Source organism: Artemia sp. Qi Xiang Cuo, chromosome 16 (genome assembly GCF_049724085.1).
Source record: "Artemia sp. Qi Xiang Cuo chromosome 16, ASM4972408v1, whole genome shotgun sequence".
Lineage (NCBI taxonomy): Eukaryota > Metazoa > Arthropoda > Branchiopoda > Anostraca > Artemiidae > Artemia > Artemia sp. Qi Xiang Cuo.
In genome coordinates, this window is record NC_142809.1 from 22,743,498 (window position 1) to 22,769,380 (window position 25,883).

Genomic DNA, 25,883 nt, shown 5'->3' on the forward strand with positions numbered 1-25,883 from the left:
CCATTCTTCCAACTTCTTTCAACTGTTAAAAAAAACACCCTGGGCCTTGGCTATTCTACTTTTTAACATCTTCACTGCTCCCCATGGGCGCCCATAAGCTAAATTCGGGGGAGGGGCTGTGAATAAAAACTTTATATCCTTGAATATCCATATATACTTTATTATTTTCATTAGAGAGTACCTTATTGTAAAAACACACAGTTTTTCCTTTAAAAATGTAAATGGCAGGAGGAGCTGATGCCCCCTGCCCTCCCTCCCCCCCCCCCCTTATGGGTGCCTATGCCGCTCCTATCGTCTTTACTGACAATATTACCAAGGTAAGTGAAGCTGTCCACTTAATTGGTCTTGTCGTACGTCACCTTTTCATCTTCACTTATTCCTAGCCCTAGCGACTTGGTCTTCTTAACAATAATTTTCAAACCTATCTTAGCACACTGAGCTCGCAAAACCTCTATCATTTAATTCATTTCGCCCACACTTTCATCTAGGATTCTTAAATCATCAGCGTAATCTAAGTCCAGGAAAGTTTTTCTCCCCCCATCTGATTCCGTGTTCTCCCATTGTTTTTCTTGTGCTCCGTTAGACGAAGTCTATAAAAATGATCTATATTAATAGGGATAAAACATAACCCTGCTTAACTCCTTATTTAATGTGAAATCAGCTACTAACCTCATTTCCTACCTTAAATGTAGCAATTTTGTTCTCGTACATAGCACTAATCACTTTAATGTATTTGTCTGGTATACCATACAAGGAAAAGACCGCTAAAGATTTTCTATCAGCTGAATCGAACGCTTGCTTATAATCTATGATGACTAAAGGTGTTTGATGACTAGGGCTTCACAATTATTAATATAAGAGTGAAAATTTGGTTGACACATCCTCTACCCTTCCTAAAACCAAACTGTTCTACTCTTAAAACTCTGTCTACAACATCACTAAGTCTTTATTTCCAAAACCAAAAAAAACATGTTATTTCTAGCAGTAGAGTAAGAGGTACCATTTTGCCAAGGCCCCTGTACCAGACAGGTTTCTGGTGGGTATAGTCTGGTTTGGTGAGTACAATCTGGTTTGGTGGGTATAGTCTGGTTTTGTGGGTATAGTCTGGTTTGGTGGGTATAGTCTGGTTTGGGGGGTATAGTCTGGTTTGGTGGGTGTAGTCTGGTTTGGTTTTTCAAAGAGAGTGAGTATTTGACATTTTTGCAAAAAGGGATTCGCAAATGGGACACTATGAACGATATTAATTAATGTTTTGAATAATAGGAGTGTGAATGATTCTAATTAGCGATTGGATTGTATGACGGTGGATAAAAAAAAGGATTAAACTGATTAACAGTTAAGGTAACCCCGAAGGGGTTGTTAACTCAGGTAATTTGTTATAAATTTGAAACAACATCAGTCTATGAAAATGGCAAACGGCAATAGAATGACATTGTGAGTTGACCTAGCTTTACCTTTCCGATGTGTCAATTTAGGAGGTAAAACCAAAAGTACTCAGAATCGAAAAAAAAGGGGAGAGGCCTCAAGGGAAAGGCTCAGAGGCCCTGCGTTCCCCCTTTTCTGCGGGCAGGGGAAGGAAGGGGATCAATTTTGGAGGTACAAACAAAAATGCTCAGAATCGAAAATAAATGGGATCTGCCTCAAGGGCAAGGCTCAGAGGCCCCTCGTTCCCCAATTTCTGAGGGCAGAGGGGGGGGAGGGTCAATTTTGGAGGGAAAACCAAAAATTCTCAGAATCGAAAATAAACGGGATCTACCTCAAGGGGAAGGCCTGGGCTGATGTTTGCAAGTCGAAGAATTTGTCTTTGTTGGTTTGAATGTCTAAAGTGCCTGTCTTTCTCTGTTTACATGTCTGATTCTTTTTGTTTGCTTGTCCGGGTTGGTGTTGCAAGTCCAAGTTGGGTTTTCAGACCTACGTTTTTTTATATTTTCGTGCGTGTTTGGTTCCCGGGGTTTCTTATTTGAGAAGCTAACTTTAGTATTTCGTGACTTGACGTGCCTGAAATAATGAATTAGAATAGTTAATTAGCTGTTTGGGTTTTCAGACCTAGTTTCTTAGATTTTCGTGAGCGTTAGGTTCCTGGGATTTATTATTTGAGAAGTTAACTTTAGTATTTCATGGTTTGACTTGCCTGAAATCATGAATTAGTATATTTAATTGGCTGTTTTGTTTTTTTCAGACATATGTTTTTTAGGTTTTCGTGTGTGTTTGACTCCTTGGGTTTATTATTTGACAAGTTAACTTTAGTATTTTGTGGTTTTACATGCCTGAAATCATAAATTAGAATATTTAAATAACTGTTTAGGGTGTTCAGACCTATGTTTTGTAAATTTTAGTGGATATTTGACTCCTGGGGTTTGTTATTTGATAAGTTCCTAGATTTTATTATTTGAGAGGTTAACTTTAGTATTTTGTGGTTTGACTTGCCTGAAATCATGAATTAGAATATTTAATTGGCTGTTTGGGCTTTCAGACCTAATTTTTCAGATTTTCGTGGGTGTTTGGTACCTGGGATTTATTATTTGAGAAGTTAACTTTAGTATTTCATGGTTTGACTTGGCTGAAATAATGAATTAGAATATTTAATTGGCTGTTTGGGGATTTTCAGACCTAGGTTTTTTTTTAGGTTTTCGTGTGTGTTTGACTCCTGGAGTTTATTATTTGAGAAATTAACTTTAGTATTTTGTGATTTTACGTGCCTGAAATCATTAATTAGAATAGTTAATTAGCCGTTTAGGGTTTTCAGACCTAGGTTTTTTAGATTTTCGTGGGTGTTTGTTTCCTAGGGGTTTATTATTTGAGAAGTTAACTTTAGTATTTCGGGGTTTGACGTGCCTGAAATCATGAATTAGAATAGTTAATTAACTGTTTGGGTTTTCAGACCTACGTTTTTTAGATTTTCCTGGGCGTATCTGATGAAATAATTTAGGTCGTATGATCAATTTAATTTATTTTTTAATGCACTAGTTTTTCAGTAAGGACATTCGATATCCTAAAATTGTTTAATTCAAACTTTTACCTTGACCATCGATGAATTTCAAAAGGATCATTTATGAATTCTGGCGTATCTGATGAAATAATTTAGATCGTATGATCAATTTAATTTATTTTTTAATGCAGTGATTTCACCTCTTATATATTTCACCTCAAGAGGTGACTTCAGGAAAGAGTTTGTTACTTGCTTACAAATTTTCATAATTTATTGAATGAAGTTTCCGTATTGTATATCCAAGAGGTGAAAACAATAAAGAGTTTGTTACTTACTGGCGATATTTTCATAATTTATTGAATGAAGCATCCGTACTGTATATCCAAGGGGTGAAATCCATAAAGAGTTTGTTACTTACTTACAAATATTTTCATAATTTCTTGAATGAAATTTCCGTATTGTGTATCCAAGAGTTGACTTCAAGAAAGAAATTGTTACTTACTGAGAATTTTTTCATAATTTTTTGAATTAAATTTCTACATCTTGTATCTAAGTCATGTAAACAATAAAGAGTTTGTTACTTACTTAGAATTTTGTCATAATTCCTTGAATAAAATGTCTTTGTTTATCCAGTAGGTGAATTAAAGAAAGAATTTGCAACTTACTTACAATTTTTTCATAATTTCTTTTATAAATTTTTTGTATTGTGTATCTAAAAGATGACTTCAAGCAGTTTATTACTTTCTTAAAAATTATCATAATTTATAGAATAAAATTTCCGTATTGTATATCCAAGAGGTGAAAACAATAAAGAGTTTGTTACTTACTTGCGATTTTTTCGTAATTTATTGAATGAAGTATCTGTACTGTATATCCAAGAGGTGAAATCAATAAAGAGTTTGTTACTTACTTACAAATATGTTCATAATTTCTAGAATGACATTTCCGTATTGTGTATCCAAGAGTTGAGTTCAAGAAAGAAATTGTTACTTACTGAGAATTTTTTCATAATTTCTTGAATTAAATTTCTACATCGTGTATCTAAGTCGTGAAAACAATAAAGAGTTTGTTACTTAATTATAATTTTGTTATAATTTCTTGAGCAAAATGTCTTTTTGTTTATCCAGCGGGTGGATTCAAGAAATAATTTGTAACATATTTACAATTTTTTCATAATTTCTTTTCTGAAATTTCTGTATTATTTATACAAGAGGAGACTTCGAAAAAGAATTTGTTACTTACTTACTTACAATTTTTTCATAGTTTCTTAAATGAAGTTTCTACATTGTGTATCCAAGATGTGACTCCAAGAAAGAATTTGTTACTTGCTTATTTACAATTTTTTCATAATTTATTGAATGAAATATCCGCATTGTATAACCAAGAGGTGAGAACAATAAAGAGTTTGTTGATTACTTGCGTTTTTTTCATAATTTATTGAATGAAGTATCTCTATTATATATCCAAGAGGTGAAATCAATAAAGAGTTTGTTACTTACTTACAAATATTTTCATAATTTCTTGAATGAAATCTCCGTGTTGTGTATCCAAGAGTTGACTTCAAGAAAGAAATTGTTACTTACTGAGAATTTTTTCATAATTTCTCGAATTAAATTTCTACATCTTGTATCTAAGTCGTGTAAACAATAAAGAATTTGTTACTTACTTAGAATTTTGTCATAATTTCTTGAACGAAATGTCTTTGTTTATCCAGCGGGTGAATTCAAGAAAAAATTTGCTACTTACTTACAATTTTTTCATAGTTTCTTTAATGAAATTTCTGTATTGTGTAACAAAGAGGTTATCTCAAGAAACAATTTGTTACTTACTTACTTACAATTTTTTTCATAGTTTCTTAAATGAAGTTTCTGCATTGTGTATCCAGGAGGTGACTTCATGAAAGAGTTTGCTACTTGCTTACAATTTTTTCATAATTTTTTAAACGAAATTTCTTCATTGTGTATCCATGAGGTAAATTCAAGAAAGAGTTTGTTACTTACTTACAAATATTTTCATAATTTCTTGAACGAAATGTCTTTTTGTTTATCCAGCGGGTGGATTCAAGAAAGAATTTGCAACTTAATTACAATTTTTTCACAATTTCTTTACTTAAATTTCTGTATTGTTTATCCAAGAAGAGACTTCGAAAAAGAGTCTGTTACTTACTTCCTTACAGTTTTCTCAAACTTGGTTAAATGAAGTTTCTGCATAGTGTATTCACGAGGTGTCTTCAAGAAAGAGTTTGTCACTTTCTTACAATTTTTTTCATATTTATTTAATGAAATATCCGCATCGTATAACCAAGAAGTGAAAATAATAAATATTTTGTTACTTACTTGCGATTTTTTCATAATTTAATGAACGAAGTATCTTTACTATATATCCAAGAGGTGAAATCAATAAAGAGCTTGTTACTTACTTACAAATATTTTCATAATTTCTTGAATGAACTTTCCGTATTGTTTATCCAAGGGTTGACTTCAAGAAAGAAATTGTTACTTACTGAGAATTTTTTCATAATTTCTTGAATTAAATTTCTACATCGCTAATCTAAGTCGTGAAAACAATAAAGAGTTTGTTACTTACTTACAATTTTGTTATAATTTCTTGGACGAAATGTCTTTTTGTTTATCCAGCAGGAGAATTCAAGAAGAATTTGCTACTTACTTACAATTTTTCATAGTTTCTTTAATGAAATTTCTGTATTGTGTATCCAAGAAGTGACTTCAAGAAAGAATTTGTTACTTACTTCCTTAAAATTTTTTTCATAGTTTCTTAAATGAAGTTTCTGCATTGTGTATCCAAGAGGTGACATCAGGAAAGAGTTTGTTACTTGCTTACAATTTTTTCATAATTTCTTAAATGAAATTTCTGCATTGTGTATCCAAGAGGTAACTTCAAGAAAGAGTTTGTTACTTACTTACAAATATTTTCATAATTTCTTGAACGAAATGTCTTTGTTTATCCGGCAGGTGAGTTCAAGAAAGAATTAGCTACTTACTTACAATTTTTTTCCTAATTTTTTTCATGAAATTTCTGCATTGTGTATCCAAGAGGTGACTTCAAGAAATAGTTTGTTACTTACTTATTTAAAAAATTTTCATAATTTCTTAAATGAAGTTTCTGCATTGTGTATCCAAGATGTGACTTCAGGAAAGAGTTTGTTACTTGCTTACAATTTTTTCATAATTTATTGAATGAAATATCCGCATTGTATATCCAAGAGGTGAATACAATAAAGAGTTTGTTACTTACTTGCGATTTTTTCATAATTTATCGAATGAAGTATCTGTACTGTATATCCAAGAGGTGAAATTACTGCATTAAAAAATAAATTAAATTGATCATACGATCTAAATTATTTCATCAGATACGCCAGCATTCATAAATGATCCTTTTGAAATTCTGCTAACAACATCGTTGGTCAAAGTAAAAGCTGGAATTAAACACTTTTAGGATATCAAATGTACTTGCTCAAAAACTAGTGCATTAAAAAATAAATTAAATTGATCATACCATCTAAATTATTTCATCAGATACGCCCACGAAAATCTAAAATACGTAGGTCTGAAAGCCCAAACAGTTAATTAACTACTCTAATTCATGATTCCAGGCAAGTTAAACACCGAAGTACTAAAGTTATCTTCTCAAATAATAAACTTCCAGGAAACCAACAGCCACGAAAATATAAAAAACCGAGGTCTGAAAACCCTAAACAGCTAATTAACTATTATAATTCATGATTTCAGGCATGTAAAACAACAAAATACTAAAGTTAACTTCTCAAAAAATAAATCCCAGGAGTCAAACATGCACGAAAACCAAAAAAAAAACCTAGGGCTCAAAATCCTCAAACAGCCAATTAAATATTCTAATTCATGATTTCAGCCAAGTCAAACCAAGAAATACCAAAGTTGACTTCTCAAATAATAAAACCCAGGAGCCAAACACCCACGAAAATCTAAAAAACTAGGTCTGAAAGCCCAAAAAGCTAATTAACTATTCTAATTCATGATTTCAGGCACGTAAAACCACAAAATACTAAACTTAACTTCTCAAATAATAAACACGAGGAAAAAAACAACCACGAAAAACTAAAAAAAATAGGTCAGAAAATCCCCAAACATCAAATTAACTATTCTTATTCACATTATCAAGCCATTCCTACAAGGAAATACTGACGATATCTTCTCAAATAATAAATCTCGGTGGCATACAACCTACGAAAATATAAAAAAATTTGTCTGATAACCCAAACAATCATGGCTAGATTCTAATTCATGGTTTAAGGCACGTCAAATTACAAAATAATAAACAGCTAATTAACTATTCTAATTCATGATTTCAGGCACGTAAAACCACAAAATACTAAAGTTAACTTCTCAAATAATAAACTCCAGTACAAAAACACCCACTAAAAACTATAAAACCTAGGTCTGAAAAACCCCAAACAGCCAATTAAATATTCTAATTCATGATTTCAGGCAAGTCAAACCATTAAATACTCAAGTTAACTTCTAAAATAATAAATCTCAGGAACCTAACACCCACGAAAATCTAAAAACTAGGTCTAAAAACCCAAACATCTAATTAACTATTCTAATTCATGATTTCAGGCACGTAAAACCACAAAATAATAAAGTTAACCTCTCAAATAATAAAATCTAGGAACTTCTCAAATAATAAACCCCAGGAGTCAAACATCCACGAAAATCTAAAAAACCTAGGTCTGAAAACCCTAAACAGCTAATTAAATATTCTAATTTATGATTTCAGGCACGTAAAACCACAAAATTTTAAAGTTAACTTCTCAAATAATAAACCCCAGGAGTCAAACACACGAAAACCTAAAAAACCTAGGTCTGAAAATCCCCAAACAGCCAATTAAATATTCTAATTCATGATTTCAGGCAAGTCAAACTATGAAATAATAAATTTAACTTCTCAAATAATAAACCCCATGAACATAACACTCTAGAAACACTAAAAAAATAGGTCATCAAACCAAAACATCTAATTAACTATTCTAATTCATGATTTCAGGCACGTCAAATCACGAAATACTAGAGTTAGCTTCTCAAATAATAAACCCCGGGAACCAAACACGCACGAAAATCTAAAAAAAACGTAGGTCTGAAAACCCAACTTGGACTTGCAAACACCAACCCGGACATACAAACAAAAAGAATCAGACATGTAAACAGAGAAATACAGGCAATTTAGACATTCAAAACAAAAACGAAGAATCCTTTGAATTGCGAAAATCATCCCAGCCTTCCCCCGGCGGTAACCCCCGTTCATGTTCGTGGCCTATTATTTTTAGTTTTCCTTCACCACCTAACCCCCCCCCCTCCCCTGCCCTCAGCCCTTTGTGTACGAAGGGCCTCTGAGCCTTCCCCTTGAGTCAGATCCCCGTTTATTTTCGATTCTGAGTATTTTTGGTTTTCCCTCCAAAATTGACCGCCTCCCTCCCGTGCCCCTCAGACATGGAGGAACGAAGTTCCTCTCAGCCGGTCCCCTCAATCTGCTCAATCTCTATTTCGAGTCTTATCAAAAGGTTTGGTCTCTCAGAAAGTGAATCCCCCTCCCCCTCCCCTGCCCTCAAACCTGGTGGCACGAAGGGCCTATGATTTTACTCCTGGATGACGAACTCAGTTATTTTTCGAGTCTGATTATTTTCTTGTTTCACTACCTAAATTATATCCCCCCTCCCCTGCCCTCAAACATGATGGAATGAAGGGTCTCTGAGCCTACCCCGTGAGGCAGACCCCGTTTATTTTCGATTCTGAGTATTTTTGGTTTTCCCTCCAAAATTGACTCCCCCTCCCCCCTTCCCTCAGATCTGGAGGAAGGAGGGGCCTCTGAGCCTTCCCCTTGAGGCAAATCCCATTTATTTTCGATTCTGAGCATTTTTGGTTTTCCCTCCAAAATTGACCTTCCCCCTCCCCTGCCCTCAGAAAGGGGGGAACAAAGGGCCTCTGAGCCTTGCCCTTGAGGCAGATTTCGTTTATTTTCGGTTCTGAGTATTTTTGATTTTCCCTTCAAAATTGACCCTCTCCCCCCCCCTCTGCCCTCATAAATGGGGGACGGAAGGGCCTCTGAGCCTTGCCCTTGAGGCGGATCCCATTTATTTTCGATTCTGAGCATTTTTGGGTTTCCCTCCAAAATTGACCCTCCCCCCCTCTCCTGCCCTCAGAAATGGGGGAACGAAGGGCCTCTGAGCCTTCCCCTTGAGGCAGATCCCATTTATTTTCGATTCTGAGTATTTTTGATTTTCCTTCCAAAATTGACGCATCGGAGAGGTAAAGCTAGGTCAACTCACAATGTCATTCTATCGCCGTTATCCATTTTCATAGACTGATGTTGTTTCAAATTTATAACAAATTACCTGAGTTAACAACCACTTAGGGGTTTCCTTAACTTTTAATGAGTTTAATGCTTTTTTTTCTGCACCGTCATACAATCCAATCACTAATTAGAATCATTCACACTCCTATTATTCAAAACATTAATTAATATCGTTCATAGTGTCCAATTTGCGAATCCCTTTTTGCAAAAATGTCAAATACTCACTCTTTTTGAAAAACTAAACCAGACTATACCCACCAAACCAGACTATACCCTTCAATCCAGATTTTACCCAACAAACCAAATTATGTCAACCAAGCCAGACTGTACCCAACAAACCAGACTATACCCACCAGAAACCTGTCTGGTACAGGGGCCTTGGCAAAATGGTACCTCTTACTCTACTTCTAGCCCCAAACCAAAATTATGTATTTTTCTAAATAATTTTACTCTGAAAATTTTGCCTGATGACCAGAAGCTTTATTGGAACTTGTTTTTTTTTTTAATGTTTGCCATTCTTTTTTCTTTTTGTAGTTAGTCTCTTTTCAGTGTTGCCAGTTGTTAGATAGATTTCTAGGGGACACCTATATTCTGGAAAATGGCTTTTTTGGTCTTTTCATTGAAAGTTACCTTTTTTTCTTTTTATTGGAAAGAATTGGAAAAAAAATGTCCCCCTTCTAGATTGAAATACATATTTACGATTCCCGCCCTGCTGCATTTTGAGAATTGACTCCACTGCCTGTCTAACGTTGCTCATGTAAGTATGACCTATCTTGACAATATGATTGACAACATGTAACTTGACAACAAAATATAATTGTGTGATGAAGCCAGTTCTGCTAGATTTTGTTTAGCTTGAGTATTACTTTAAGATATTTGCTTTAATAAGAACTCAAGATTACTGGCTTGTCCATTATTAATTTCAGTCTTCCAGAAAGTTCTGCCGAATAATTTCGTTTCATTAAGATACGAGATTATGGAAGTTAAGTTTCTGCAATGACTGCTGGTAACCCGTGGCGGTTCTGTCCTCTTTTGCACCCGGGGCAAAATCTTGATCAGCACAATTCTTTACAATTTTATTTCCTAATTCTTTACGTTTTTGTGACGAATCTGGCCAAGAAAAGGATTAAATCTAAAAAAAGACTCAAAATTGGTAAAATTCAGAATTCAGACATAATTTCAAATAAGATATATTTTGCGAATCATTCTGAAACAGTTTTTGTGGAACCTAAAGTTTAGGAATAATTTTGCCGCCCTAGGGTCACAGATGTGTCATTTGTTTTACTGTGCAAGCTAGTGTTGCCTGCTGTATGTATCAACAACTCATATACAAGCCAATAAATCATCCATAACTGTGTGGTCTCGACTAAATAAAAAGTAGAGATCATTAATTCAAAAGATGCTTCCTCCATTAAAATAAATGACCTGGAAATCCTTACTATCTCAATATATTCTATTTCCGCCGTTTTTCTGGTTCATTAACACCATTTTGTCACCTCTGTAGCATTATTTTTCTGTATTGGATATGTGTCATTGATGCAGAAAAATTCATTTTAACCAGCATGCCTGACACAGTTGTATGCTGCAAGATCTGTTTATTTCTTTTATTCAGTTTCCTATTTGATCCATTTTTTCTCCTTTATTTAAAAACTTGCATTAGATTTTGTCAGATAACAAGCATAAAAAAGAATAGCCTATGCTCTCTTGTGAGGATTGGAAAACTACTGACTCTTATTATAGCAGAGGAAGACTGGCTTCACATGCTTATTCTTATAAAGTCACATGGTTATTTTTATATTAGTGATTGGCTAGGAGTTATTTGTGATTACCAAATATTATATTAGACGCATTCTGTGTCTATGTCTAGCGTGTGCGGGGACACAGTAATAAATTTTAACTGATATTACAATAGTAGTCTGATTGCAATAGTAATTTATGTCTATGACTTCCTATGTTTCTATTTTTCAGCCTTTAAATATCTTTTACTTGTATCCAGTGAAGTCCACCACTGTTGAAAAATGATACAAAAAACTGTTGACAAATGATACACAGAAAATACCTATTGTACAATAGAGATAATCAATCAAACTACGTTGCCTGATTATATTTCAGGATCGTCTTCCAATTATAGTCTTGAAGGTGCTCTAAGAAGTAAAATGAAATAGTATTTATTAAATTTTAGGTCATATTACAGAGGTGCTGCTGGGGCGTTGATGGTTTATGATGTAACTAGAAGAGCCACTTTTAACCACTTAAGTAGCTGGTTAGCTGATGCCAAAAACCTTACAAATCCAAATACAGTAGGTGCTATTTCTTGTGTCTCTTTCTCATTTTTTCAATTCCTCTCATTTAAAGAGATTAGAAATTACATTGAAGCCAAATTTAAAATAAACAGACATTACCACCAGGAATGGTGATGTCAAAAAATGTAAAAGGTAAAAAAGTCTAATTACAAAATTTGGTGAAAATCAAACACTGTTTAGGAAATACACATTTTCGGCGTTTTGGTTTTGGACTTACGAATAGTGATATTTGTCCCACAAATGGTACAATCACAAAAAGGTATACCACAAATATTTTGACATAACAATGTTGTAATAGATAATATGAAGCTAATATTACAATATTGAATTTCAAAATCAAGCACGATAATTACCTATTCCCAAACAAGGTTTGATTTGTCAAAAATTTTGTCATTTTCCATGTAACCTCTAGAAAGTTAAAAAAAAGTGTACATACTTTACATTGTTTTAGGGCTCTAATAATGCAGTTTTATCATTATATTTGTGATTAGTCACTTCTAAAACCCTTATTAGCCTCCTCCCCCAGGGTTTTCTTACCTCCCTAGATTTTGAAAAATACCTTTGTTTTTTAGTACTTTCATTGGAAAAACTAAACTTTGAAAAGTATGTTTTGCCCCCCCCCCTCCTAATTTCCGGGAATTGACACCATTGAATTCAGACCATAGTAGAAATACGGCGCAATGTATATTGTGCCTAAAGAAAGAAAAACGAGCAAAAATGGGGTTTATATAGGCCAAATGAAAATACTGAAAAAACACAACAAAGTGAATATTTCGCTTTGTTGTGTTGTGTTGTGTCACACAACGCCCCATTTTTGCTCGTTTTTCTTTCTTTATGTGATGCCAGGCCAATGTGGTTTAAGAAATTATCTATGTATATTGTGGTTTTAGGGGGGGGGGATTGATATGCATATTGCAATTGTAGCCTCTTTTTTGTACTTATGGACTTTAAAACTCCTTAAATTCGGGTGAACATCAAAACAATTGGCAAGACAACGCAATTACGATATTTTAATTTTTAGTTTTATATTGTAATAACAGGCTCAGATAATCAACAAGATAAGAAATTCTTAAAATACCAGTTTTTGTGGAAATCAAATCCTGTTTTTAGATTAAGTACTTATCGTGTTTTGATTTCAAAATGCTGTATTGCAACATTAGTCCTAGATTTTTAATCGACGATCTCAAGGATTTATAAGTACGAACTTGGATAAAAATTAAACTTTAATTGAGAAATATATTCTTGTGTGCTTATTGTGAAGCTCAATATGTACATAGTGTGTTCCGATTTTTTACTTATATTTTCAGTACTAGCCTAATATTCCCAGACGTCTAGCTTTCTGCTGAAAATATGTGAAGCTTCTGTTTTAAATGAGCTATTAGAATAATTTGGAGCCACTGTGTTTTGAATATCTAGTTGTATTTTTATTTTGAACTACTTTGCCGTAATATGGGCCTTAGATTTGTAATCAGCACCCACATAAATCCTCAAACACTAACTTCGGTTTGAAGCTTATGCTTGGTATGTTTTGATGTCTAATTGTGTATAAGGTGTATAATTAACAAGCTCAGAAAGTTTCAAATGTCTCTTTAATGTAAATCAGACACCATTTCCGAAATATACACCTAGTCTGTTTTTACCTTGGACAGTAAATCTTGGGGATATTTAATGGTTAATATTTGAGTATTTAGAACCATTTTCTAAGTAATCCATGAGCTATCGTAATTCGGGAGAGGTGCAGCAATTCTTTGTATACCAAGTTGTGCATGGAGGAAAAGAGGGGGGTAGAGTTGAATTGGACTTAAGGTCCTCCAAATCAGGAAGATTGAAATTTCTTGCTTGATTACCTTGAACAAGGTGCGCCAAATTCACCTTTTATTAAAATATGTCGGCGAAGCCTCCGTTAAAATGGGTTATTTGTTTTATTCGGGACCTTTGCCTCTGAAGATATTAGCATTAATACAAATACTACAGATCAGTGGTTCTCAACCGACCTCGGGCCATGCCTCACCTAGGCTTTTCTAAAATCCCGATGTTCTCCTTGGGATATTTAAATTTTTGGCACTTGTTAAATATACCGAAAACACTCAAGAAGTGGATTTTGTGAAAATATAATACTTTATTAACAAAATAATGGAAACTACAGAAGGCAATTATGGAAAGCAGACCGTCTAGAACGCATTATGTCAAATACCTAACCTAATCTCCTCTATAAATTAAATATTTAATGAAAATATACCTACATCGTAGTTTTTCTCACTGAGACTAATAATAACTAATAATAACCGAATGTGAAAGACAAACTGGTTTTTCTAAGATCACACAGATCAAAGTTCTTCGGGAGTGTTTTCGGGATATTACCAAATTACAAGTACCAAATTTAGTTATTTAAAATTTTACGCGTATCTACCTGAAGGAAGCTTAAAAGACCATTAACTAGGTATCTTTTTTTGGGGTCGTACCCTAGGCATATGTTATACTAATGAAAATACTGTATTAATACAATACCTTTTATGCAACGTTTAACGTCACTGTAATACTATCATGTATTCTTTTACTCACGTCATTCACATGAATTTTTTTTTTTTTTTCTCTTTATAATCAGCTGAAGGATGCGTGTCCTGCCCATGAACAACCAAAATATTACCATGCTCCACCGGTGAGGCCTGTCCCCACGTTGGGAATCACGGCAATAGACCTTTCGACCGTTCCGCTTGAAATGGCTCTTACAATGTCACTCCCACGCTGTGTGGGAGCATAGAGGATGTTGAAAGGACAGCCGGCGGCTCCCGAATCAGTGTCGACCAATGTAAAAAGCGCTAGAATTATAACTCGTCATTTAAATGTCTGAGGTCATCCAATGTGCATGATGACGTTTAAAAAAAAGTGGGGTTCATTGCTCTTTGCTAAGTCCACGCTAGCGACAGTCTTAATAACAATTGGGACCTCTCTTTTTTTAATACAAGTACCAAGCTTTTTCCTCTCAGGTTTCATTTAGGGGGTGTTTGGGGAATTTCACGGACGGTATCAGAGAGTAAAGCTCTAAATAGAACAGCGCGAGGATGTTCTATTTAGATATGCCAAAACAAGTTGCGAGCAGTAGTAGTAGGACATCTTCATTATATTTTAAATTTATAATAAACTAGAGACTATATTTTTTTTCATGCGAGCCCCTTGTGCTTTTTCTTCTGTCTCTGTTGACTGTCGCAATTCTTTTTATACTTCTGATGGTTTTTTGCCTGCTTGTGTATTGCTGTGCTTTTCCTATATTGTCTGCTGTCTATTAAGGTAATTGCTGAACTAACTGATCTATCGCAAATATTCTGGCTCTGGGTGTGCTCGAGATGCTTCACAAGGGATTAGAATTCAGCTGATATCATCCCTATTCACAAGCCATTTAGGTATCCTGCCTATAGTGCTTCATATAGACCAATCAGCCTCCTCCAAGGGTTACAAGGTCATTAAAAAAAAACCTTTACACATACCTCAAGCCAAATAACCGTATCAGCAATAGACAATATGGGTTTATCCGAAAACGCTTGACTGTTTAATTGCCAGCATCACTTCTGGGTTGGAGTTTTCACCTAAGACTTTAATATTGGCTTATTGGGTCTTGTCTTTTGGTATTTAGAAAGCCGTCGGCCGATCTGTGACATGAGGGTGTGTTTAAAAAAAAAACAACTTCTGATCACGCGATTCTTTACAGGTACTTCTGTTTATCTGTTTCTACACTCTATATTATCTTATTCATATTTTTGCTTTTCAACAAAATTATGAAAATGCAGAATATGTCCTTTTGTTTTCACCAATATATAATATCAATTCTTTTTTTGTTGTGTTAATGATATTATTTGATCATTGTTTCAGTTCTGGCAATTTATTTTACTTTTCGCTCTAGAATTTCAAAATTTCTCAATTCAGTCATATAACCTTGGCATAAAGTCATAATTTCATTTTAATATAATTAGAAATTCCTCATTTCTCTTTTAAGTAGTAAAATAGCAACAAGATAGAATTTAAAGCCTTTTGTGAGCAATTGAATCAGTTACGCACGCATGCATTTATTTCAGCGAAAGGGATTCAAATAAAACCTACAAAGACAGTCCGATTATGTGAAAACGTAAAAAAAAATCATCTGTAAATTGAAAAAACAATATGTTTGGGGGGGGGGTGCCTAAAATCATCCCTTCGAGGGGGTATAGAGGTGGCTCAACAAGCTATTTCACTAAACTTTGTAGGGCAAGCACACAGATCCCATGAATACTCTCAGTTAAAAGCTACCCGGAGGGAAGGTATTTGAAATGCGAGTTTAATAATATAATGCTTTTTTATTAATAGTGTTTTTGATATTTTTATATAGTATCCACTTATTTCTTAGTAAAAAAAAAGTAGGATAAATACCTGTGCTCTGTGTTTTCAGTTGCATTAAAGCTTCTATCTTGAGCTTTCGTTTATTTGTGAGCTTTTTCATATGGATAACTTTGAAATTTCGATTAATTTAATTTTATAATTTTCTTGTTAACCATAAACATAAACCATAAACATGGTTTATGTCAAATTTGGTACAGAAGTCCTTGTTATGACTTTAAATGCTCCCATTCCCCAAAAATGGATGTTTCTCCGCTTTGTGCCAGACTTCGTCCATTTTTGTCACAATTTCATCCTTCATGACGGATCACCGACTAGGATGAAAAACTTCAACGCACGCATGCGTTTAATACCCTAAAAATAAATCACTTTTTGTCTGAATCACCGATTAGAAAACGTAACTTTCAGAAAGATAATTTCGTTTATGACAAGTCTACAAGTTTTAATGCCGAAATGTAGGCCTTATTTCTTTTGAAGAGTAAGTTTGTAGCTTGTTTGCTTTGTACTCAATTCATTATTTTCCTTAATGTCTTTTGCTGCGTCCGTTGGGCGTCAGAATGAAAGCAGTTGTGTAAACACAGAGTGAAATCGTTGATTTAAACTTTTAACTGTCTCTAAAGTTTTGAATTCGGAATTGTACTACTATTTCCTTTCCCGAAAAGTTGAATCTTGCTAAAAAGTTTTTTTTTTCAATGTGATTTTGATGGTAGGCAATAAATCAGATATGGAAGCCCAAAGGGATGTTAGTTATGAAGAAGCTAAGCAATTTGCTGATGAGAATGACCTGATTTTTGTTGAAACTAGTGCCAAGACGTAAGTTTTTATTTCTACGCATGTAGTCACACCTGAGTTTTAGACATTTAGAGTAAATTATTTCTCACAGCTTTCTAGCGTCAAAGGATCGCATCTTTTGGCGAAAAAAAAGTTCTTGTGGCCCGTGTGCTTAATAGATATAATTCAGTGCTTCTAAACAAATGCCAAAAATTTGTATACTAGAAAGTTATTTAAAAAAAGGTATATATAGAAAACAGTAAGAAGAAAGGCTTAATACATTTTCGAGGAAACGGTCACCCTCCGTGTTCTGTGTCAAGGGCGTGGTTTGGACTGGAAAGGTATCTAAATCAGTCGGGCCAACTACTGTTTTTCTCTTTCCTTTTGAAATATTGTATCTAAGATAACTTGGGTTGCCATTTTTATTCTTGATGATTTCTGTTTATGCATCGTCTCATATTCATTTGTATTTTTTAATTTGAAGATAAAGTGTGCGAAGCTGCACAAGAGAATACATTTTAAACTGTGTAGCTCAGAGGTTGCTGGCCCACTATGACTACTCTAGACTAATATGCCTAATGATTAGTCATCAAACTACCAGGGCCTTATTTCTCTAATGAAAGGCCACATTACTCGGTTTTCTTAATTTTTTTTCCACTTAGACCTTAGTTCTCACGTGTGAATGCAAAAATAAATAGCAAAGGCCCCTTTAATGTTGCTTACTATGACTCAAAATCAAAATTGAGTTTTTATCTCTTGCATATAGGTGGTGAGCACATGGAGGCTGGTGAGGACTTCGAGGCAGGGGTGGTACATGACCATTTTTCTTGTCCAAATGACAATTTTTGGCCTTTCAGAGATGGGGTACGTCGCGGATATCTGTCTGTTTTTCGCTAGTTTCTGGGCTTAAAATGGACAAGACTGTGTCAAAAGAATATTTTGTCACTCGTCATAGTCCTTTCAAAGCATCAGACTCACTTATAACCACCTCAACCATCATCAATAATTTTAGTACCGCCAGATTTTACTACTGTTTCAAAGATACTAGCATTCTATAGCATCAATTAAATGGTCTTTATTGTAGTCGACCTCTTTAAACCAATGGACATTAAAGATATTGGAACAGAATGTGGACATTTCTTGGTCGGTATTTGGGTAGCTTCTATAGGGGGTCTTGTGGGTACTCTGCTTTTGGGATATCCCCATGAGACTCCCGTTCTTATATCAAAGGCTAAAGAAATTTAATGATAAACAAACATATCTGAGAAGTATGACCTTGGTTGTACTACTGAAATTAAAAAAAAAAACACATCTCCCCAGGGAAGTAAGATTTTAATCGTTTGAATGAAACAAATAAATATTTAGGATTTTATATGATGAATATATATAAAAACTGTCTAAGACAATTGTTGTTTTTGAATTTTTTTTATGTGCAAGTATTCCCTCAAACCATTCAAATCATAGTTTAAGTTACACTTTTTTCGTTTTAGGGGTGAAAACGTTGAAGATGCTTTTCTTGAGACTGCCAAACGAATCTTCCAAAACATTCAGGATGGCAGGTAATAACTATTCTTTGTTATTATATTATTTAGTTTGTTTACTTTATTATTTAGTTTGTTTACCATATATTTGTGCAAAAACAGACAGTAACTGAATAATTCAGAAAGTAATTTCAACAAGTCTATAAAAAAAGAGAAAATTTTTTTCAAGTGTGAGTTATGTAGTATTCGAAACTGCTTAAAAAAGTCCTACCTGAATGAGAATAGTGCTTATTCTAAAAGCAAAAAATATCAAGAGTTACTATTGTGGAACATTTAACTGAAAAGATAAATGAATCCCTATCCTTCAGCAGCATCTAATATGATTAAACTGAGGTATTAGGTATTTTTTCTGTTTTAAAATCAACGTATTCAGATGTAAAGAAATGTCAAGCAATGAAATTATCAATTAAAAGGATGAATTAAACACTGCAAAGGAATTATGATGATTTTGTGACCGAAGTGAGTCCACGTACTAGTTTTCTAGCATTCTAGTTCTCAAGTTTTAGGATGAATGTGAGGGTAAATGTGGGAATCGAGGCTATTGAGTGTGAAGCGGTAGGTTTACGTCGTCTCATTTCTAAGGAAGTCAGACGAACAGGATTTAAATCCTCATAAAACTGAAGGAAGGACCAAAAAAATTCTTAAAGCCTGTTTTGAATATCCTCAATTTAATATGTCTGACCGTTGGTGATGCCAACCATGACAAGCGTGATCAAGCGAGGACCTAACAGAAGAACAATAAGTAGTTCTTAAACTAGTAATTGAAATAGGAAATCTTTTATGCTGAAGAAAGGATTTTAGCAAGAAGCTAGTAGATTTAATCATATTCAATATCTGAGAATTAAGCTTAAACTTAACAACAAAGAGTTTACAGCCTTTGTTACTTTGTTCTAAGTCAGGGCTTTTAATTATATTGGTTAGAAGGAAATAAATTAGCAAGAAATTTTTTTGTTGTTTTTTATGGTTTTTACTTTTTTTACTGTATTTTTGCGTGTTTTTGTTCTTGCTTTTACTGTAAGCTTCACTTTAAAAAAGTTGTGTTTTAGTATCTCAAGTTAGAAGTCAAATTTAATTTCTGTTGTAAAGGTGCTAACATATCTCAGACTTGGTTCAGAGTTTTTTTATTCCACAATACATACACAATCCAATCACAACACTCCTAATCCCCCTCGAAAGGCTCCATGGCCAGGGATGCAAGGGGTATAGTTACGTCTTCTACAAATTAAAAACTGTTTCGTAATTGCTCATAACACTATTAAAAATTATTTAAAGGATAAAGGAACTAACTTGTATCCTTGGGGAGATGTGCCAAATCTACTGGTAAAATTAGACATATTCTCATTTGTAAGAAAGGCACATTGCTTCCGATCAGAAACGAAACTACTAAGCACTCTTGCAATCTACTTCTATGTACCAAGTTTTTTGCTTTCGTCAAGAACGATCGAGCTTTTAAAATAACGACAAAAATAGCGCTGCGTACGATCTTGTAATTTCTAAATGCTTTAAAATGGCATCTTACTCAAGTACAAGGCAATAAGTTATACTATGATCAAGCCCAAGGTCACATTGAGCTGGGTATTGCACTGCTGAAGTCAATCAAACGAAACCTTAAAACCTTTGGGAATTTTTTTTTTAATACCACTACTACTAACAACTCACTGCAGCACCAAGCCGCCTGAAGCCAACACAGCTGCACATGCTCCCCCTATTTCCCAATCTATTCAAATTATCCCTTTTTACACCCTCCCAAGAACTTCCAATTTCCTTTAAATTCTTCCTTACCTCTTCCCAATCCATTCGGATAAGACGTGCTTTTAGTCTGGCCTAGTATCTCAAGAATCGGAGGAATTAAAGTACGATTAAAACTAAATGGAAGGGTACCATCAGCAAGACACTGGCTGAAAGTGGCAGTTAATAAGCAACTCCTTAAATCTGAAGACCTTTGATGAGCTTCAATGGGATCTCAAGGGGGTAGCTTGGTTTCCGAGCTTCAAGATTTTAAAATCTGTCTGACCTTGGTTAATTTTGATTTCTGGTGTGTCGTCCATTATTTCGTTATCAGAAATCAAGAAAAGTGAAAGATGGATTCAACATACTAATGTAAAATAATCATTCGTTACGCTTGTACTGGTATGAATGCCTTGATCGTTTGATAGCACAGTCTTAACATCGTCTTTACCAAGCAATTTCTGGACTGAATTCTAGAATTTCTTAGGCTCCGAACTAACGAGTCTAGTGATGACATTATGGCCGTAATTTGAACTGGCTTTGCTAAGTTCGTTTCGAAGATTTGCATTTTTTTGGATGCAATAATTAGTCGTTTTTCCATCTTTTCTTTGCCCGTTCATTGCTTCTAATGAATGAAGAAAAAGGAGTTTCTTAGCCCATTGGGAGCAGTCAAATAACATTATGTGCCGTTGAATGTCTCCATCATCACTATGTGTTTGCAATTGAAAAGCAATTTTTTGTTTTTTAACCCTTAGGCAAAAAAGGCATATTCATAAAATATTTATGACGGTTTCTCTTTTGTAGACTCTAGTTTAAGTCTAGTTAAAGTTTATGAACGGCATATTTGAGAATTTATAACAATCATACTTCTAGAATGAATGAGATCTTTTGGTAGATATACTTCCATCTCCCTCGTAAAAAGAAAATCATTCACACTTGTTAAGATCCTAGCCCACAGATAACGGTTGCGATTTCGTTTTTGTCCCCTTGACTTAAGTACTGGCTTCTTCATATTACCAACAGTGTATTCAGTAGTTTTCTTGCACCATCGGAAAAAAAAGAGGAAGCATAAAAAATAATATTTACACAGGTACGGTTGTTCTTTCATAAAATCTGATTTAGAAGGCAATTTATTTGTTAGACTGTAATCTGTAGTATTTCTTTCTCCTCACCTTTTTTCTTCTTTGTCTTTGAAAGTGGAGTCTTCCAACCCCCCCCCCCCCAAAAAAAAAATCAGTGGAAAGGTTAATGCTAGAATGAAATATGAGAATTAAAGAAAGTTTAAGAGAGAAAAATGGGTTTAATTTAAATCAAGCAGTGAACAAAACGTGCTAAAAGCAAACACAATAAAAAACATTAATTAATAAAAAAAACTCCGCATCCGGGAGCCTTTATCAACGGTAAAGAAAAAAAAGAGAAAGAAAACAAAAATAATTTAAATCATTAAAAAAAAACTAAAAAAAACAACACAACAAGAAAGAGAGAAAAAAGAACTAAAGACAAACAAATAAATATAACTAACATTTTAATAAAACTTTCTCAATACTGCCTAACTGTAACACAGAACAGAAACACCAGAATCTCTAGATATTTTTCCTCTACAGGATCAGATTGGCAATTGGGATCATTAAATAAATTTACAAAAAAAACTCAAGTCACCACCCTGATTAAGCTTATTGGACTTCTGAATGTAATTCTTAACTTTGTCTTTATGCTTTCTTTGGTACAGCCTCGCGGAGGTTTTGATTTGTTCATTATAGCTTTTGTTACCCCAGTATCTGCCCATTATTCTGGTATCAACTTTTTTCTTATATTTGTTTCGATAATTTTCATCATTATGATAACACCTCTTGATCCTTTGTTTGGCTCCCTCAATTATTGCTTCTCTATAATCTTCATCATTATGATAACACTCCTTGATCTTTTGTTTGGCTTTCTCAATTATTGCTTCTCTATAATCTTCATCATTGGGATAACGCTCCTTAATCTTTTGTTTGGCTCCCTCAATTATTGCTCCTCTATAATCTTCATCATTGGGATAACGCTCCTTGATCGTTTGGTTGGCTTTCTCAATTATTGCTTATGTATAATCTTCATCATTGGGATAACGCTCCTTGATCTTTTGTTCGGCTTTCTCAATTATTGCTTCTCTATAGTCTTCATCATTGTGATAACGCTCCTTGATCTTTTTTGGCTCTCTCAATTTTTACTTCTCGATACGCCTAGTCTGTTAAATACCTTTGCTTTTTGCTTTTCAGGATGCCATATCTATTTTTTGTGTAGTACTGTTTTCTTACAGTAGGTATTTGGATTGCTTGGTTCCAATACTTTTCTCGTTTTTCTTTCTTTTACTTTGTTCTCTTGAGACCATAAGATATTTTCAATGTATTAAGTTCCACCACATAAAATGACGTAATGAGTTCATTGACGCAAAAGGAAAACCAAACTAATTTCAAAATTTTCAGGTATTTTTCTTGTTGGAATTAAAAAATAAAAATTATTGCTCAGACACCATTTTTGCAGTTTACGTAATAACTTTAACGATTCTGTTAAAATTTTCAGAAATTAATCTAGTTTCAATTGACAAATCAGATTTTTTGTTAAAGCCCTTAAAAAATTACTACATTGATCTTCTTATGCAATATGATTTGCTACTGCACTGTTGAACAAAGATGATTTCCCAAATAACTGAAACGAGGGAAAAAAGGTTAATGGAACCAGTAATATTAGAAGATGATGGGTCAAATCAACAAATAAATTACATAACTTTACAGTATGTACCGATTCTATCACAGAAATTAAGAAGGGAATTAAACAAACATAATATAAAAACAGCATTTAAATCCAGACAAACTATAGGTTCTTTACTGAATAATGGAAATGATAGGATTTCAAAAAACATAAAAAGGGGTGTATACAAAATCCCGTATTCTTGTGGTAAATTTTATGTAGGAAGGACGCAACAAAATTTAGAAAATAGATTGCAGCAAAATAAAAATGCCTAAAAGTTATCTGGGGGGTATTATTATTAATGGAGACGAAGGAGATTTTATAATTAATTCAATTTATAATAGTTTAATTAAGGACCAGGTAACATTTTCTAATATTAGTAATTTACATAATAGTCCTCGAACAAGTAACAACCATGTAAGTGAAAATCGGGAAGAGGTCAAGGCTGGCAAGAGTCAACGGACTGCAGCTGAATTTACAAATAAAAAAATACATTTAGTTTATAACGCATGAGTTTCGTTGGCCTGTTTTATCTAAATATTTCAAAGGTTTTAACCTATAAATTTAATCGGGGGTGGTGACCTGTTTTTTTTTTTTATTTCTTTCAAATAAATATAGTATTTTATTTTAGACAAATCCTATTTCCCAACCTGATCCCATAAAGAGTAAAAATATCTAGAGGTTTTGGTGTTATTTTTTGTTTTACAGTTAAGCAGTATTGAGGAAGTTTTAATTAAAATACGAGTTTTATTTATTTTTTTGTCTTTTGTTCTTCTTTTTTCTCTTTCTTGTTGTGTTGTTTTTTGTGTGTGTATTTTTTCAATGATTTATACTATTTTTGTTTTTACTCTTTACCATTGATAAAGGCTCCTGGATGTGGAGTCGAAATAATCGGGATTTTTTTTATTAAGTAATGTTTTGTTGGTTTCGTTTTTAGTACGTTTTTCACTGCTTGATTTATATTAAACCTGTTTTTCTCTCTTAAACTTTCTTAAGTCCTCATAAATGGAAAAGCAGTGCCGTCTATGAAATTATCAATGAAATATGTTTCTGGTAAATTTGTAAGACCTGTTGTAAATTTATAAGATTTGTAAATTTAACAATCGAAATAAAGGATGCTTTTATAAACCAATCAGACCAAACCCGCTTTTGTTCATATTTTTAGTCTTAGTGACAAAGTACTTATTTTATTGGTAACTTTATACAGTTATAAGGCTATATCCTAAAAATAAGGATCGATACCAAAAAAAAAAAATTAATCATTTAAAATAATTTTTCTTTTTGTCGATTTATTAACTTGACTGAAAACACTGCCAAATAAAAGTGTACTAAAGTAGCAAGACAGTGACTAAGATAAGAAGAAGAAAAACCGTGGCTGAATCGACCATGCATTGACAAACTTTTTCATTTTTAGCTTGGATTTGAACGCTGCCGAATCTGGAGTCCAACACAAGCCAATAGTAGCTTCTAGACAACTACAAAATCCAGAACAGTCAAAAGAGTCCTGCTCGTGTTAAAGTTTTTCGTCATTTTGCTCGGAGTCTTATTATCCTTTGTCTCTGGCGTGGTGACTTTGGTATTAGGTTTGATAGCAGACTCTAGTCAAACTTTGTTGCTACCTGCCTAAGAAGTGTTTACTCTGAAGATTATTCTTTTTATTGGATTTGAGTGGGTTACCTAAAACTTATTATTTTCTATTGTTGTGTCGAGTAATTTTTTCCCACTTCTTTAAATTTAACTTTGTCGAACCTTGTTATGGAGGAATGAGGAGTTCAGTACTACGGTTAAGATGCGTGTCGAATTTAATTAGACCTGTATATGTTTCACTATTCCGAATATAAATAATGATGCTTATACCTAATGATGTTGGTTTGGATAATTTTTGTCAATGTGGCTTATTAGGCTTTTAAATCATTGTTTTTTTGTTTTTTTTTTTTTTTTGTACCGAAAATATGGATTCTAGGATCGAATTATTAGATTACAATGCAAATTTTCGTAATTTTGGTTTCTATCTACAATCTAATATTGAAAAATACTGACAAAAATTCACCTTTTTTGTCATTAGATGTCTAATCATTTATTTGAAGGTTTATTATACTATTCCGCTAAACCCGAAATTTTGAGTGCATTCTCACAGTCAATTTTGATAATCTTGTTCAATAGTAAGATTGTCGATTCAAGAATCCCAGTATCAATTTAATGGTGGCATTCTAAATAAAAATTAAATTCTAATTATTAGATCATCAGTAAAGTTGAAAATTCTTCAATTCGATAACCGATTTTAGAATCCAGTCTTCAATAAACAACGCCCGTACAAAAATCAAAAAAATGCTGCAGGAAACGGACTTTGAAAAAAACAAATTTGCCGAAACTAGAATCCCTCCCCCCCATATTCTTCCAAATTGTCTGCAATTATGCTATATTAGTATCAGCAGTCTGAAACAGATATTCGGATTAAAAATTATCCCAGCCTGTCAGTTGTGAATAAACATTACGTGATATCTTTGATGAAGTCGATGAAATAATTACTTACGATACCTTTGATGAACAATCTTTGATATCTTCCTTTAGTGTTGTATATATTGATTATAATTTTTTTAAATATGGCAATTTAAAGCCGTATGTGGTCCATATTTTGTCGAAATATATGGGATTATCTGTATTCACCATTAAATTCTGTTATATGAAGGACAAGCTACTACAGGTAGGTTACACGGCATCACTCAAGTCCATAAATAGTTTCTAAATTTAATAAAGAATTTCGATTGAAAATCCGGATTCTCGCTCTGAATTTTGAAAAGAAAAATAAATTTGACAGTCCAAAATCTTAAAAAATCCCCGTAGTGAAAATTTGAGTAATTGAAGAGGTAGAATTTATTGACAATCCCGGTCCTGTAGTGGCACAGTGGGTTTGACCTTAGCTTGGTAATAAGGGACACAGATCGGATCTTGCTGCAGCAACACACTGTAGCAGACGCAGGGACCCTTGTAGTCAAGAAGCGTCGTTAATCCGATTTCTCTTATTATTATTACTGTTAGAAATCTCGATTCTCGCTTTGAATTCTTAAAAAAAAAAAAAAATACAATCCAAGCTCTTAAAAAAAAAAAATCCCCCTAATCGGATAGTGCAAAGAAGTCGAATTTCGGTGCAACACTTGAATAGTT

General features: G+C 33.5%; 1 protein-coding gene across 1 annotated transcript in view; it reads left to right on the forward strand.

The window, feature by feature from the left end:
* Rab14 (RAS oncogene family member Rab14) overlaps positions 1-25,883 on the forward strand; it is a 49,714-nt gene that overhangs the window by 22,895 nt on the left and 936 nt on the right. Inside the window, exons 3-6 of the mRNA XM_089102288.1 lie at positions 11,460-11,581; positions 16,629-16,761; positions 18,210-18,278; positions 24,133-25,883. The exon at positions 24,133-25,883 is cut by the window's right edge and continues 936 nt beyond it. Of these exons, the coding sequence (XP_088958414.1) occupies positions 11,460-11,581; positions 16,629-16,761; positions 18,210-18,278; positions 24,133-24,235 (427 nt within the window). The 3' untranslated portion in view covers positions 24,236-25,883. The remainder of the gene's footprint in view (positions 1-11,459; positions 11,582-16,628; positions 16,762-18,209; positions 18,279-24,132) is intronic.